General features: G+C 39.5%; 1 protein-coding gene across 1 annotated transcript in view; it reads right to left on the bottom strand.

The window, feature by feature from the left end:
* SNX25 (sorting nexin 25) overlaps window positions 1–17,106 on the bottom strand; it is a 74,326-nt gene extending 57,220 nt beyond the window's left edge. The window contains 2 exon segments of the mRNA XM_017836668.1: window positions 4,911–4,995; window positions 17,014–17,106. Of these exon segments, the coding sequence (XP_017692157.1) occupies window positions 4,911–4,995; window positions 17,014–17,085 (157 nt within the window). The 5' untranslated portion in view covers window positions 17,086–17,106.
* Window positions 17,107–17,627: the final 521 nt, after the last annotated feature.

The raw sequence follows: 17,627 nt of genomic DNA, 5'->3' as shown, positions 1-17,627 counted from the left end.
TTTTATAACCCTCTTCCTTTACATGCTTTCTATAGTTTCCTTGTCACTTCTGAGCCTTCCTGTATCACAAGAGTGCTGTTCTCTACAAAACTCAGGGTTCTTTAGAGCCCAGAATATATGTCCAAATAAGTGGTGAGACAACTTTAGGACTTTGTTTAAATAAATCAATAATATTTAAAAAGGACACCAGTCACAGACACTAACAGCAGTCTATTTAAGACTGAGTAAGACACTGCCTCATCCATATGTATCATCCTGGCCATGGTGCACAGTTGCTGCTTTAGTTTCATGCCCATTGATGCAGCTGGTGCCTTTTTCAGCACTCTAAAGAAATACAGAAAACAAATGTAGGCATTTTATAGAGAGTAGCTTGCTTCCTTCAGAGGAGAAATCTGCTCATGCATCTATTATCATTATTTTTATACAGCACATTCTCTAAAACATAGAAAACAACTGGTCAGAAGACAAGGAAGGAATGAAAAAGAGAAGCAGAACACATTCAGGACAATAGCTTACTATGACTAACTCATCCACTACAAACATAAAAGAAATTTCTTCTGATAACCATTAAATGCAGTGACCACCATGAGTCTGGTGCAAAACTGAAGAAACTTCTACTGGGTCTTCTAAACTAGTTCCTGAGTTGTTATGATGTGATTAAAAGTCATTCCCATGTGAATTTGAAGTTGAGCCTCTTCAATCAGTCTTTTAAATACTGTGAACTAAAAGTGTTGGGAGTAGAGAGCCAGAAGCTTGTGTGGAGGTTTAGTGAGCACTCCCATCCAGATCCTTCCTTCATTCCTACTCCCACACAGGTCCTACAGTAACTGCTATCCCTTCTACCATATTCATTCATTCAGAGGTTCAGTGGCACCACAAGAGTTACCTGGTCAGACTAGCTTCAAATCTGCAAAGCTTCACACTAGACAGTTTTTATGCTGCTAAGATTCATTATCCAACTTTAATAAAAATAACATAAAAATCTGAAGAACAAGGATTAAATACCTACTCTTTTTCCCAAAGCAATATTAAAAAACAGAGCATAAATATTCTCCCTACTCAAATGCAAACACAGACTTCCAAGTTTCAACAAGAAGTAAATATCCTTTCCTGAAAGCACTGGAGAGGCCAGAACAATTAATTTATAGTCAGACCCAAAGCTCTCCTGTGACTGTGTGAACAACAGAAGAGAAGGTATAGCTACAAAACTGGATTCTAGAGCAGCAAGCATTGCAATCTGTAAAAGTAAAATGCAAGGTTAATATGGGACACTGCCCCGGTCACTAGCAATAGTAATTTAAAGATTTCAGTTCTCTTGTTAAAGTTTGTGTTTGGAAAACCACTAGTATTTCTTGCTTTACTTGTATTTTATGACATTATTCAAACCCTATGAAAATGCCACGTTAACAGTCTAAATGTTATAATTGTGTATAGCTAGATGGGCCCTGTGCAAAAGCAATCATACCCTGAGAGTCCATTCCACATTCTTTATTTTTATTACAATTTCCTTGACATTTGTGTCTTTTTTACCCTTCACATTCGTAAAAATTATTAAAAATGAACTTTTCCAAATAGATAAAAAAATAGAGAAAAGTGTTAAAAAGATCTAGGAAATGTATAAAATAAAAAAAATCAGACAAGCTCATGTCCAAATAGTTTTCCACATGTACCCTTTGCGAAGAGTTCTTAGCTTTCAGTGTTTGAATCCCAGTGCAGAGAGAACAAATTCAAATTGTCTTGCTGATATTTTGGACCCAAAAAATAATTTTTTGAAAGCTGTGAGGAAAACAAGCCCAGATTTTCACATAAAGAGTGGCAGAAGCTACTTCAAATTTTTATCTAAATGCCAACGTGTGGATCTTAAGTTGGGAAATGAGATACTCTAGGAAAAATCTTCTTCTGTAAAGGGAAGTACTGCCTTACATCCCTAAGAGAGTACTTCTAAGGGGTCAACACAGACAGGCAAGATCTGATCCTTAGGAACAATCTAATTAAATTCCCAAAATATTTCCAATGAGGTCACCTCAAGACAGGGTTGAAAGACAATAACCCACTATGAAAGGAGAGATGGCTCTCTGGCATGAAATATTTTAAGAGTTAAGAACATAGGGGAATTTTCACAGCAGAACAATTTCACCAGTGGAGTTCTCTTGGGATCTGTGCTTTGGCCTGTCCTGTTTTACTTACACATATATGACCCAGTAAAGTAGCTAAGTGATATGAAGACCAACTTTCTCAGTACAACTAAAACAGTAGAGACAAAGACTGACTGTGAAGAATAACAAAGACCCTAAGACGTGGAGCAATAAAAATGGAGGGTGAAGTTCAGTTCCCGGGAGACCCACTACACTCAAGGCAGACAAATCTACCGACAGCTACAGCCTTAGCCCAAACAGTATGCTGTCCAACAGCAGCACAAGTCTCACTGAGCACAGTCTCTCTTAGGAGACGTTATTACCACACTACCACACGAGATGGGCTGAAAACAGGAAGTGAGCAGACAAGCAACAGGTAGCGTTAAATGGCTAAAAGTATTTGTAGACATGGGTTATCTTTTATTTTTGTAAGACAAATGAAGGGCAAACAAGAATCAAATCAATCTATCAAGAGAAAGCATGAAAAATTTCGGACAACCATATTTCAGTGTTAGTCACTCAAGTATTACCAGTTGAAAAAGGCATTCAGGGCTGACAACTAAAAGGCCTTTTCATTTTGCCATATACAACAAGGAAAATCTCTTCATAACATTACACTTGTTCTGATTTTGAGCGCTTAGATTTCATAAAACACACCACACAGTAGCAGGGCTAATTCACAGCTTTCCCTCATCTAGTATAGTTAGTAACTAACAGTGAACCCCAGGCAAACTTGATTACACAATGGCGAAAAACAGAGGAAGAAGTCAGAATTAACCAAAGGGCTGTCTCTCTTCATACCCAGCAACAGCAAACAGATGATGCTGGCTCTTCCAAAAATGTTATCCATGCATCTCTAATGGGCATACCTAAAGAGAAGTAAAACCTGATTCAAAAGGGAAAAAAAAAGAGCAAAACCTCATTGACTGTGGTAATCTGACAACACCTACTCTAAACCTGAAGTGGCAGTAGGAGTCTGACCTGTTCCCCAAGATTAAAACCTCATGAGAACTGAAAGTCTCCTAGCTAAATGAATGAGGCATTTTGAAGCATTCTGTTGAACAGCATGTTACCTCAAGACAGCAAAAGTTATCCAAAATTCCTAGGATTTATAAATACTTTAATCCCGATCTGTGCAAGACTGAAAACAGAAGAGCAGATGGTATTTTTTATATCACTGGTAATAAAGTTTTACTTAACCATGAACTTGTTTAAAAGAAACAAACAAACAAAAAAAACATTCACATCGAGACAACCACAAACTTCAAAACTGTCACAGGGCAAGAAGTCCTGTCTATTTTCAAACGGACTGATCATTTACTCTAATAAAAAATTAAAGTATTGATTTTGGGATTCATTCAGTATCTCAAGTTGACTCAGTCACCTTCCAAACCCAAAATGCTTGCTGAAGTCTTTGTATGGCAGAGCAAAAAGGGCAGTCTCATCTTTGTCAAACTGCATAACAGAGAAGTTGGCTTCATCACTTAGGCCTGGAAGAAATACAACGAAATCTGACAAGTTTGCTCTCCAAAATTCAGAATGGGACTGGAGGGTAAAAGCTAGTTTGAAAAAAAAAATAGCAGAAAGGCAAGTGAGCTGTCACAACAGAAGGTACTCAACTCTGAAAAGTGAATCATTTACATATTAGTAACTTTCAGCCTTACTGAGTAGGGATGGCCTCACACAACCAACTGAATGATCTGTGGGATAAACACCTTAGATGAAGACAGCTCCCATATTTTAACAGACATGAGTTACTCCTACATGCAAGTAACTCCAGGGAAGTGTAATATGACTGTCTTTCCCTCTATATTCCACAATACCTGTTGTCTGTCTCCAAATAACCCCACAACTTCCAATTCTGTGATTATGTCAAGGCTTCATTTCAAATTCTGAGGCACGTTATCCAAAATGTAAAGTACACATGTGAAAGAATACTGCAAATAACTTGTCTGTGCTTGTTTCATTACATATTTCTAAACATGTCTAATGTTTAGACTCTACTATCCTTTTCACACGATCAGGAATCCTCTAGTCTGATTCCAGATGAAAATGTTTCCTAAAAATAAATTATAATTATGTTATAATAGTTCACCTCCACAAAAACATGACATGGGTAGGTAAAGTGTTCTAATTTTAGCTACCTATTCTGCGAACGGTTATTCATAAAAATAACTTGAAAAACATAACACATCCCAGGTTTTCGTAAGACAACCAACCTGTTTAAAGCAATGATAATTTTCAAATATACTGTCAAAGATAAGAAAAAGTACTGCAAAGAAATGTTAAAGGAAAAAGTATTCAAAATTAGATAAAATATTTACAAAAGGCTGATAGACTGTATCAGCCAAAAATCCAAATGTTCATTATAAATTCACTTTTTTATGGCAAGAATTGCACTAAACGGGAAGACTGTATGCAAGAGTTTACAGGATTTATCAGTTCAGCAAAACCCAATCAAGAATATTTTAGATGTAACCCCCTTGTTCTGTGCACAAATATTAAGGACTGTATTTTAACATATTTCTGTTAAAAAAACAACAAAAAACCCCCGACCACTAGAATCATGAGATATCAACTGAATTGCAAAAACATCATCATATTACTTACTACAGTGGACCTCTTGGGAAGACTAAGACCTTGCGCTTTGTGTATTATATCACAGAGGACACCAGGGTCATATTCTAAAATCCTGGAATACTGTGCAGTTATGGTTTGCTAAGATGACAAGAGATATTCAGACTCCAATGCACCTTTGACCAAGGTAAGACTCACCTTCTTTCAGTGCTTTATCCATATTGTGAGAAATAACCACTCTCCTTGATTGGATTGAATCATGGGAGCTTCCAGACCAATTACTCTGAAATTCAAACATAACATTCATCACAAGAGAAAGGAATAAACCAAAAATTTCAGAAGGAATAAAACTGGAATTCAAGGCAATAGTACTGTATCATTTGGTCTTTATACAAACATTGTCACTCCACACAGTTAACACAGAGGAGTGTCAATTATCTCTGAGATTATTATACATAGTTCATTAAGCCCATATTAACACTCACTGTTGTGTACAACTTGCCAAATTATCTTAATAAGGTTTTTTTGGTAGAAGGGAGCTGTATTTAGTTGCAGTTCAATGTACTGACAATAGGACATGCATGTAACAGAACAACTGCAACTCCTCCATTCGGTATTTTCACAGCAGATATAACATAGTCATAGCCTACTGTGACAATAGACTTCATCTAGCCTCACAAACTACTTTTAAACCAAAGAGAAGCCTTCAGATCTCCCACACTAATTTTGGTTCACATCCTTTTGGGTTTCTTCCTTCAAAGATACTTCCAGCTGCTGCATTTTAAGCTGCTGTCCTACACAAACATCTGTCTGTATTGGAGTACTCACTCTTACGGTGTCCAAACAGGTGGGCAGATGGAGAAACATTTTTCAGAGTGTAGACAAAGAGAGTGATTCATGCTGTATTTACATAGAAAGGAGTGTAATTCAGAACAAATAGAAATGGTCCCTGCTGTTGCCCAGCTTACTTTGCTCCCCTTGTTGGGAGCCCAGATTTTCTTTGGTAAGGAGATAACACTTCAGAAGCATCTCCATCTCTCCAACATTCACCAAACAGAGAATAAGAAAGCAGTATAAACTTTAAGTAAAAGCGCTGTTTAATGTTCTTAAAGGTAATACACCATTATTTTAGCCAATTTGCAGGCTAATTCTCAGTGTATTTTGGTAAATATGTTTTTCTCCACTGCAGAACAAAGCTCAGCTAATGGGATCCAAATAAAGGAGTCTCAGCACTACTTTTAATGACAAAACAAAGCTTTTCAGACTCACTCACATTTGACACACAGCATTATGATGGATCCTTTCCAGGCCTTGAGTGCCCTCCTTCTGCCCACAGTTGATTTGTTCCAGCTTTTGAGTGAGTGCAGCAATACTCCCTAGACTTCTTCCAGTCACCATTCTGAGACTACAACTGCGGTCTTTCACCTGATTTCTTCCCTCCTTGGCAACACTATCAGCACACTTGCCTCCATTTGCAGTCCCTCCTTACTACCAAAACTATAGTTAAAGAGGGGTAAGAACAGAGTATTTAGTGAACCATGACAGATTTTCAAGCCCTTTTTTACCTGAATACAACTCTGGTAAAAGCAGAAGCCATATCCATCTAAACAGCTGCAGAAAGTATTTTTGCTCTTTGTAAGAACACCTAACAGTATTTGTAAGGCTCCAAGACATAACCTCTAGCTGCTAATGTTGTCACACTTCCGCAACACAAAGTTGTGTTAATGCCAGTCACACAATTACTTCAGGATTTTTCTGCTTTATTTGCAGCAGGAAATCACATGATTCATAACCACTCCAATTTAAAAAGAGAAGAAACAGACTCACAGAGACATTAAACACCCCAAATAAATTAGGGGAGCGGGAAGGGATTCAGAAAGCCCAATTAAGCAAACTCAGGTTTTTCTGTGAAGAAAGAGTTCCCAAACATGAGGCCACAATTCTGACCGAAGTTCTGTGCTCAACACACTCCATCTTCCTTAGCACTCACGCTAGTTTCGGTATCCCACGAACTAAATCCTTCTGCTAAAATGCATCACACCTGCATAGAGGTCGGTCACCTCAAACAGCTAACTTAGGCATCAACAGTTCTCATTTGTAAATATGTTGCAGGGAGTGGGTTTTTTACAGCCTAAAGCATCAGTAAGTGCTCCGATGAAGCACTTGTCAATTTACTCCTTTCAAAACTAGTTTAAATACAAGCTAAAAAAAAAAAAAAAAGCCCTTCAGAGGGGATCTGGGGATCTATGGTTGCAAGCAGCTTGCTCCACATCCCTACACTATGATCCAATCTACACATTTCCACAAAGCAGGAACTGATCATTTTATGCTTCAAACTTGAACACTCATTTTGAGGACAAGGCAAACTACTACTGCCTCAGCAAAATGCTCACATCTCAGCTTGCAAAAACACATTCCATTGAGAGTGTCCTCTGTGGTTCGTATGTTTGACTTCTAAAAGGCATGGACTATTCATTTAAAAAGAGTTGTTCAAGACATGATCAAAGAGAATGTAAAAGGTAAAAAGTGAATACCACAACTAGCAATGGTGATTTTGCTGCTGCACGAATGTAATTACTGAAGGGCAAAGGGAGATGCATAGTATATCGGACTTTCTGAGAACTTCCCATAGGTATTGCATACAGTCATGAACTGCTGAAGAGAAAAGCACAGAACAATAAAAAAACCCTTTTTTTAAAACAAGGTTTCAGCTTCATTAAAAAATAAATTTTCAAGAAAAAAGAAGAATGTTCAAATACATTGGAGTGATCATAGAATTGTTTAGGTTGGAAAAGACCTATAAGATCATCGAGTCCAACCATTAACCTATGATATTGGTTGGGTTAGTTCAGGCTTAAGAAAAAAAAAACCAGTTCAGGGAGACCTTACCACTGACTCCAATTGCTGAATGAGAGGGTACAGAGATGAGAGAGCCAGAGTCTTCTGGCAGATGCACAGGACATTAGGAAACATTGCAACACAGGAAATTCCCATCACAAGGCAAAACTATTTTAATCATGAGGTTTGTCAAGTATCAGAATGGGTGTGCTGAGGCTGTAGAGTCTCCATCTCTCCATTCTTCTCAACAGGAGAAAATCCTGAGCAACATTACCCAGTTGGACTCGCTCTAAGCAGGAGGGTGGACTGGGTGCCCTCCAGACATTCCTTTCAACCTGAACATATCATGATCCCTGATGGCCCTTCAGAGAACCGTAAATTTAATTTCATGACTGATAACGCATCAGATCTTAAGCTGCCTTGTCTAAAAACAGCTTATCAAACTCATTTTTCCTTCCCATTTTATGAACTTGCATTTAGCAAAACCAAGTCTCAAGTCTTGTTAGTTTAGATTTGGTTTCAAAAAAGTTCTGTTTCTGTGGCAATAATAATGATGAATTAATTAAATAAGCAGGCATCCCTGAGTTAGATAATATGTATGGCAACAAACATCTTAAAACAACCTGGTAACACAGATAATCAACATCCGTGATAACAGAAGGATTCCAGAAAATTCATAGTCCAAACTCAGCTCCAACAGCTGAGAGAATGAAAAACTCAACAGATTTCACTGGAAGACTTTCTTCCCACCCCTGCCTCAAGTCTGATGGAGGGCATATGCAGAGAATAGGTTTAGCTAGAAAACCTGGATGTGAATGTTTTCACATTTTTCTTCACATCACTCATCTAAAGGAAAATGGTGCTAGATTTCATGAAGTAATTGGCATAACCCTGACTGAGCCAAAAATGTTTGTAAATGGATTTAATACAGTCAAAGCTCTAGCTTAGATGCTCTTTTACACTGATTAAAACCTGGCATGTTCCTCTAAGTTCTGCCTTGCATTATCACAGCCTCCAAAAATTAAAAAAAAATATATATTTTTTTTTTTTTTAAAATTTGGGCTCTACTCTGTAGACTTCATTGTTGATTGGCAAAAACCTGGCTGAAACTTAAACAACGTTTAACAAAAGGCTTGCAGGAATAGGGGTGGAGCACATTTGGTACATGCTAAGAATGAGGTTGCTAACAAACATGGAGGCCTATTTCCTGGAGCAGCACAAGTTTCTTTGACTTTGTTTACAGGCTGAAAAAAGGATGTGTGCATTTCCTGTAGACTTCTGAATAACACTCATTGTTTGATACTTTTGAGAATAATTTAAGATGCAGAAAACAACAGTCTCAATGGGCCAAGAATAAAAGCCAAAAACACCAAGGCTGGCATTAATCATGAAATTTTGTCTTAGGTTCAGTCTCCTACTAATGCAAAAATTAAGTTAATATCATAATGTCAATGTTTAAACACTTTAAGTAATTTAAAATTAGTTCTGAGGAAAACAATAAATGTTAAATAATAAAGAATTAAGAAGATATTTCAACAAGTACACTCAATAAATGGCAAAGCACTGAGAGCACAGGAGTACCTTCCACTATCAAGAAATCCATCTGCAACACCTGGTCATCAAATGCAATGTTTAAAACAGAGCAGCAGAAAGCCAGACAGCTGCTACAGGCATGCCACATGCAGCCTTACTCTGCCGTGGAATTAAGGCAAGAAGCAGAGAAAAATTTACAGTTATTTCTACTACATTAACTCAATTACAATAAAACTAGAACAGAGCTCAGGACAGATCCCACAGTACAAATGGGCATTATGCATGAGATTCTCAGTCTAACCACCGATGTAAAAGGCAAAGACTGCGTCTAATTCAGCATATACGAACCATCCAGTTACCCATAGCTACTTGCTCCACCCACTGTTGCCCCACTAACTTCCCTCTTATCTTTGTAAAACATACATTAACATCAGACTGGACCTTGATGACAGTGTCACAGCTTCAAACAATACTTCACTGAACTCTCCACAAATTAGTCTTTAATTGATGTGGATAGACATGTTCTTAGAGTAGCAAATATTACTTCAACTTATGATGAAAAAATAAATTTTCTATTCACAAGACAATATTTTTAATTAATGCTTCCAGTTCTATTTAAGATTACAAGGCAAGTATGTATGTGTCACATTAAGCACTAATCTACATATATTAAGGGATACCATAACTACCAATTTAAAAACCAACATACTTAAAGCATATTAATCCTATTATCTTAAGAATCATTATCTCAATAATCATGTTATGATATCATTGCAACTTATTTCCACTAACAGTAGCTTCTGGAACATGCAGATTGTGGTTATTAGATGGCAATGTTCTATCTCCACTGTACTGTGTTCAAAACTGGTAAAACTGTAGCAGTGTAAAAACTTTATAATTAGGGCAGAACTCTCTTCCTCTGAGATTTCATATAATACCAGACAGATAAGAATAAGAAAATGAAACATTTCTCAGGTAATACTTTCACTCTTATCAGTACAGCTAAGAAATAATTGGTAAGTTAGCATTCAAATTTCTGCTCAGCAAAAAATACAGCATTATTCTTTGCTCGGATCTTTAATATTGCCATCAAAATAAATTCCAACATGAATTCTCAGGGTACATGCATAGCCTCAGTCTGCTGAAGATTTCCACACCCTACTCCTCTGTAAAAGACAACAAGAACCTATGGTCTATACTTCAAGGCCAAAAGAGCCATATGGCATGAAAACTGAATTGCTGGCAAGGCAGAAAAACCTGCACACTCTTGCCTGAGCTCCAGAGTCTCAGCTGACAATCAGAAAGAAACTCCTGCGTTGTCTATTGCTGTACCCTCCCTCCACTTGACTTTTCACCCTACAAAGGTAGGGTGTTCTGCCTTTTCAACAGAGCATCACAAAACCTGCTGAGTGAACCGTCATCATTAATTTTACTAACATTAACTTGTTCTCTTTCACTGTGCATATTTAATAGGGGAAAAAATGGTACAGAATGACTGGTCACAAAAACTTCCCATGGACACAATACAAACATGTTCCCCTTATGACTACATAATTATTTTTTTTTAACCATTTAACAAAGTAACAGCTTGGGAAAAGATACAGAGTTCTACATAACTGGCTCTTTCCTTGGGTAAATTTTGCTGCTCATCTTTACAGAGAACAAGGAACCAAGACTCAGCAGTAAGAGGGAACTTGATCAGATTTTATTTTCAGAATGTTTCTGATATACGTGTCCAGTATTTTCAATGCCAAAACTACCCTGAGTGCAGGACGCTTTCACTCTTGACCTTATTACAGAGGGTTTGTATCCACCTCCCCTACAAGAGACTTGGACAGCAATATCTCAATGAGCCCACCACCTGCCCCTAGTGACTCAGCATGGCTTGGTTAACAGGAGAAATTAACTAACTCCCAAGTTATATTTTCAGTCGTAAAACATCATTCAAGTGAGACGCAGTCCTTACAAAGGTAAAAACAGCCTGATTCACAGAAAAATATGAAATGTCAATCTAACACAACACTGAGAAAATAAAATGTCAAGCATAATACAGCGCAGAGCTGAAGGTGACATGGGATACAGTGACAGGAATCAGAAAGGATTGCATGGCAAGATAAGAAATCTTTAAATATACATGATGAATAAAAGGCTGTGCGGAAAACTAAGTCTGCTCACTGCTAGGGAGTTATGGGACAAACAAGTCAGAGACAGTGTCTGAAAAACATTTATTTCCCAAGGTCAGCCTCCTGTGAAAATAAAGTTATCACTTCAAAGTTATGCCTGCAGCTAATCAATGTATCCTGTCCTGACAAAGCTTCAATTCCGGAAAAGGTTATAAATCCCAAATTATAACAGATATTCCACAGATCCCTAAAAATAAACTACAGGTCCCTCCTGAACTATAACTGCATATTGGCAATTCATGCAACATTTTCTTAACATTTTAAAATATTCATGAAATTGGTAGAAAATGCTACAATACCTTTTCATTATTTTAATTCCAGGACTTTCCTAGTAGTAAATTAACCTGCATCATCAAAGGCTGACTGTTGACCTGCCTTTAAAAGAGATAGAACTAGGAATAAAAGTATGAGACTCTCAGTTTGTTAAAAACACATTGAAATTAAATATATTTTCTCCTTTCAACCCAGAAACAACTGATAGTAGATCAGAATATTTGGTTCCAAGCCCAAGAGGATCTAAAACTAGCATGACAAAAGAGCAGCCAGCAGAGACTATTACTTCTGCCAGGTATCACAAAAATCCTGCAATATCAGAGCACTGAATATTGCCTGTTGGGCCAGAGAACCAGACATACCATAGAACATGCTTGACTTTGGGTTGAGAAAAACTCATAAATACTTTTGAAGACTTACTAGGGCATAAAGATCAAAAGTGAAAGGAGTTAGGAAGTTTCTCTTCTCCCTCATAGCTCTTCCAAACTGCTTACCACATCAAGAACTGCTTTGCATCTCACTTGAAATTGATGCCCACAGATGGCAAACCTTCCCACAGCTGCTGAGGCTCCTGCAAGTTTACCTTTGCAAGCTTCATCTCATGGCAAAAGTCCAAGAGTGAAGGAAAATAAAACATTCTGTGTCCTTTTCCTCTGCTTCCCTTGTGTTCCTCACAAAAAGCAGAATGCTCAGCTTGGATACCATGGCAGATACTCAACCTAGGCTAAGCTGCCATCCCATTAGAATCACTCAGACAACTTCTGGTAATCTCACTGCCCATCCTCCTATGGCTTAAATAAAAAAACAGTACTGTGTTCCAGGATGAAGATATTTCATTGGCTACCTGATCCAATAAGAAAAGATTTACCTGTTAATGCCAGATCCACAAAAAAATTCACGTTCAAGGATGGAACAAGCGTTAAGGAACTTAAAACGTCATCACATATGTCTCCCTCAGGGATAGAATGCAAGAGTAAACTACTTCTGAAAATTAAGAGCTATTAAACACTAGTGAACAAGAGTGACCAAATATGTCAGGAGCAGAGCTTTAAAGGAATACTCAAAATCATTGGTAACTGTTAATTGTAGGAAACTAAAATCAGGGCATTAGAATCAGTGTACCTTTTCACTGGAAAAAATCACATTCATTACCATTCTGTTAGTGCTGCAGACAGACTGGGTGGATCATTCTCTATACAGAATATAATTTATTTAATCTGAATTTAAAATACAGCATTTAAATCTAATAAATAATCTTTAGCATTATTTAAATGAAGCTGATAACCTATTCCTCTATTACTCAGAGCCTTTGCTTTGAATTTGAGTCAAAACACTATGTAGAAAAGAAAAATCTGTCCTGCCAGGTTTTTTTGGCAGAGAAACAACTCATATTGGAAATGTGGGAAAAAGTCTTTTCCTTCCCCTTCCCACTAACTTGGTTAACATGGTTCTTCGCATGAGTCAAAGCCATCTCCTCTACAAACACATAAGTTAAAAGCAGCGTTGGGAGCAACCTTGCATTTAAAAAGGTGACACGTTCTAACCAGGGCTATCTTTGCTATGAGCAAGTCCACTGACACTTGAGAATTAAAAATGCCCTCTGAGACAGATGTTTTTACTAAAAGTGCAACTGGGTCATCATGCCTTTTTGCTGACTAGCATTTTGCTGTTCTCCTCCATCACAAATAATCTGGTCCTACAACAGCTCCTGAGAAGTGTTGAAATATACCTGACAAAAACGTCAAGGAATCCTTCAATTCCCACTATTTAAATATCAACAGAAACTATTTACCAATATTATTAATGCCTGCAAGTACTTAAAGTAGTAAGTAAAACACTCTTATGACTTGCCTGTACACCTCTCTTACCAATGAAATGTGGAAGCCAGGAGACTTGCCCAGACATCCTATGTAAACAGAGATGTCCCACACAGAAAAGCTACATTGAAAGCACACCTTATCATAGGGTTATAAATCACACAGCTTGCTTTGCAGTTCTCAGCAGATTTCAAATGTTCTTGCTGAGATACCTGACTTTAGCAGGAGGTCTTCACTTTTCAAGTCCCAAAGAGGTTACACAAACAATATTTAGGATAAAGCACAGCTTCACTTTCAAAAAGATGGCTTTTCTGGTAGCAAGTTCAAGCAAAATGAAGAAAAGGCATGTACCTTGTTCTTATGAAATCCAAACGTACAACACAGCACTTCCTCACCGAAGTTACTGGCATGAACAGGTCCAAGAAAATCCACTGAGCACTGAACTCACACATAGTAACTGAGAACATACAAAAAGCCTCCCTTTTTTCAGCACAGGATAAGGGAATGATCCAAGTCCCTTTGAAGTTGATCAAGAGTACTCCCACTCACTTTCCAAGAGCTGAGTCTGACTCCCACTAGAGTAAATATTTATTACTGAATATTTAGTGTTTCCTCATCTGTTAACCCCAATGTGAAAATCACTCAAAGAATGAGAAGTGAACCTATCTGCCTAGAGTTCATATATAGAACATATGCAGAGCTAGATGCCAGTCATAATAACGTTTTTTTTTAGCTTTTTCCTAACCATTAGGCCAACAGAGGGTTCTTCCCTATTCTGGAGGAAAAGGCACAAGGCTGAAGAAATTATACCTTTACGGTTATCCTACGACTGGCTCCCAGAAAAGATAACAGGATCATAAGGCTCTACGAAAAACGTGAGAGTAACAACTGAATTATAAGAAAGCAGTGTAAATGCAACAGGATGTAAAATAAAAAGATTAACCCGCAAATTTTTCAAAGATAAATGTATGCAGGAAACTTTGGAAGAAACATTTTAGTGAATGGCCTTCATTTCTACATGTTGCCTATCTACACAATTTTATTTTCTTCACCTACATGTTGCTGAAGCCCCAATTAGGAAATTTGCTACACATAATAAAAAACTGTGTTCAGAAAAAGTCTGCTAAGAAGCTGTGCAGTCCTGAAGCCACTCTGTATCAGAAAGAAATCAACAAAACTCTAAATTGAAGGCACGAAAAACCTAATGAAGATGCCTAGAATTACATCTTCTAAATAGAAAGGGTAAAATACCTCACTCCTTTTTTGGCTGTCCCTTTTAAACAACCAGGTTAAATTCTGAGAATAGTCCAAAGAGGGAGGAAAGAAAAATTTTAACTGAATCAGAGAGAGGGTAAAAAAACAATCCTGGGAAAAGGGTTGTAGCAGGTACTGCTGCTTTAGCAGTGATTTTTAAACGTCAGATTTCAATTCCTTTCTGAAACAACACATACCACAGAGCTATAATAAATCCAAACACAACAGATAAGACTAACAAAGCAACGGTGGATCTGCATTATTTACATATACAAATCCAATGGATGGACACAAGAGAACATCAAGACAAATGCACAGTAACATATCACAAAAAGAAGGTGCAGGTGGTATAGTAACTGAAGTGATTGTATTTGTCTCTGGACAGTTCTAGTTTCACTACTGTTCACTATGCTTATGTATTACATTTTTCACAAAAGGGGAGAGAAAGAACAATAAATCTTTTTTTTTTGTCTTCAAATCTTGGCTTCCCAAATTAAACGGATTTTTATTATTTGGCTGTTCATGAATCTGAAAGTTTCTTCTCATTGTGGCAGCAAGGAGATTTCAATTGCTAAGTTTACATATAGATTTTTTTTGGTACTACGTAAAAGTAAATTAATACACACGCACATGTTCAGATAACTGTACCAGTGCATAAATGTCACTGGAGCGATGGCATTAACACTGAAACATTTAATCTTATAAACCTAAAAGCAACAGGAATTGTTGTTTTGATGATCAACTGATGCATTTTTTTTTCATTTGGTTAAATGTTTTTTTTCATTTTGTTAAATACAAAAGCATATAGTCCTTTACTACAAGGTGTTTATGCACTTAACACACATTTGCTCCATAGCACTCCCATGACAAAAACCAGCCAAACAATCCCTACCTGTACGACATACAGAACAGGTACCTTCTGCTTATCACCTGTTTATTTTGTGCATTACATCTTCTCACTTCCCTATTTCCCACCTTTAATGCTCATACACATTATTTATTCTTCATTCCTTTCAAAAAGCTGACTATGATGTTGAGTCTTTAAAGGAAAAAAGATTCTTTAAAAAGTCAACCAAGTAGAGAAAATGAGTATCACACAGCCACAAATAGATTCTGAATGCACCTTTGCAAGTTATATTATTCACTGAAGTCACTGGTCAAATGATCCCTACTGACAATATCCTGCCAGATATCATTAAATGCAGGTCTGGAAATGCATATTCCTCCCAAACACAGGCTCTTTCTCTCCACAGGTCAAGGAATGAAAGAATAAACCACTACTGCAGGTTGTTAGCTGATTTGATTGAAAAAACAGAAAGACCAACAACCGTATCAGCAAATGATTTCTAACTGCCCTGACAGAACCCTCTGTTTTCTGCAAATTCATCTGCACCAAATGCAGCCCCAGAAACACATAAGTGACAGAATTATTTATTTGCTGATAAAAAGAGTACATGTACTAAATGTAACAAACTGGGTTATCAGAACAGCTAGGCTGTACACCCAGGTGGCATGAATTATGCTCCTCTCCTTTGTAGATTGCTCTCAGATATCCTGTGTGACACTACTGAATGGAAATAGCACTAACACAAGTACTGTCTACTGTGGCAGCATTTCACATGTTAACACACCTAAAACTCACCAATGAAGGGCCAAGGGCACCCTAACATAGTCACCAGCTGTGATATTAAATACCATGTCCCTGTGACCCACGGCAAAGCAGGAGTTGCAGGAGACCCTCATTTCCAGCAGTAATTTTTCAGGCTGTCTAGGATCAGCTCCCGAGCTTTGGATCACTTGATAGGGAACAGAGGCATGGATGGGAAGAAAGTTTCCAAATACTTTGTGCTACCAGTCCCATTCAAAAGAAACCAAAAAGTACTGAGCAATGAGCTACAAAGAGCTCATCAATTAGTACATTTTTATAGCATGTACAGAAAATAAAATTGTTTCCCTTTTGCACAGAGCTCTGCAATGGCTTGAGTATACACTGGCACTATGATAACACTATCTGAGCTGCCCAACTTCAGAGCACGCACTTAAGCAACGCTATGCTGCCTCTTTGAGCAAGTCGCTCTTTTACCAAAGACATTTCGACGGAAGGAGCAGAAAAGGATTTGAGATAGCCTACAGCGAACTGCCGTGCAAGCGTTCCCGCAATCCGGAGGTCTCCCTCAGAGCAAAGTCTAGATTTTTTCCCGTGCTAGCCTCCAGTACAACTTTTGCCATTTGAAGCCCCGTCGAGGGGCAGAATGTGAGCAGGCTCCTGCGGCCGCGGGAGGACAGCAGGACACCAGGTTTGGGTGGCGTGGCGCTCCGCGGTGGAGCGAGGGCCGCGCCACCTCCCTCCCCGCCGGCGGGCAGGGCGGCAGCCGCCTGCTCCGCTCCCCTCCCGCTACTCACCCCCGCGACCCGCCGGACCGGAGCGGCGGCGGCGAAGTCCGGCGGCGGCAGGGGGCGGCGGCCGCGGCACATCAGGACGATGAGGGTGCCCAGCGCGGCGGCCGCGGCGGCGCAGCCCGCGTAGAGGGCGAGGCGGAGCAGCAGCAGCGCCAAGCACGGCGGCCCGCCGCCCGCCGCCTCGGCCCGTTCCTGTCCCAGGTGGACGACAGACACGGCCAGCAGTCCCAGCCCCGCCGCCAGCAAGAAGCGGGACGAGCCGGGGTCCTCGTCCTCCTCGTCTTCCGCCGCCTCCTCTTCGCCGCCGCCGGCCACAGCGGCGGCCGCCGGGGCGCTGCGGCGGCGCGTCTCGCCGCCGGGGCCGTGCGAGCCCAGCGGGCCGGGGGCGGCAGCCCCCGCCGCCTCGGGCTGCCCGGCCGTGCTGCTAGCGCTGTCGGCACCGGGGAACATGCTGCTCCTGGCGCCGCTGGGAGCAAGCGCATCTCCCGCCGCGGCAGCCCCCTGCGAAGGTCGCCGCTCCCCGGGCCCCCACTCTCCTCCGCCGCCGCCGCCGCCTCCTCCGCCGCCCGCCGCCGCCGCCACTGGCACCGCTGCGGCCGCCGGGGGAGCCGGAGCTC

Source organism: Lepidothrix coronata, unplaced genomic scaffold (genome assembly GCF_001604755.1).
Source record: "Lepidothrix coronata isolate B3197 unplaced genomic scaffold, Lepidothrix_coronata-1.0 Scaffold0, whole genome shotgun sequence".
Lineage (NCBI taxonomy): Eukaryota > Metazoa > Chordata > Aves > Passeriformes > Pipridae > Lepidothrix > Lepidothrix coronata.
Note: the sequence above shows the minus strand (reverse complement) of the source record. Positions and strands in the feature narration are given on the sequence as shown.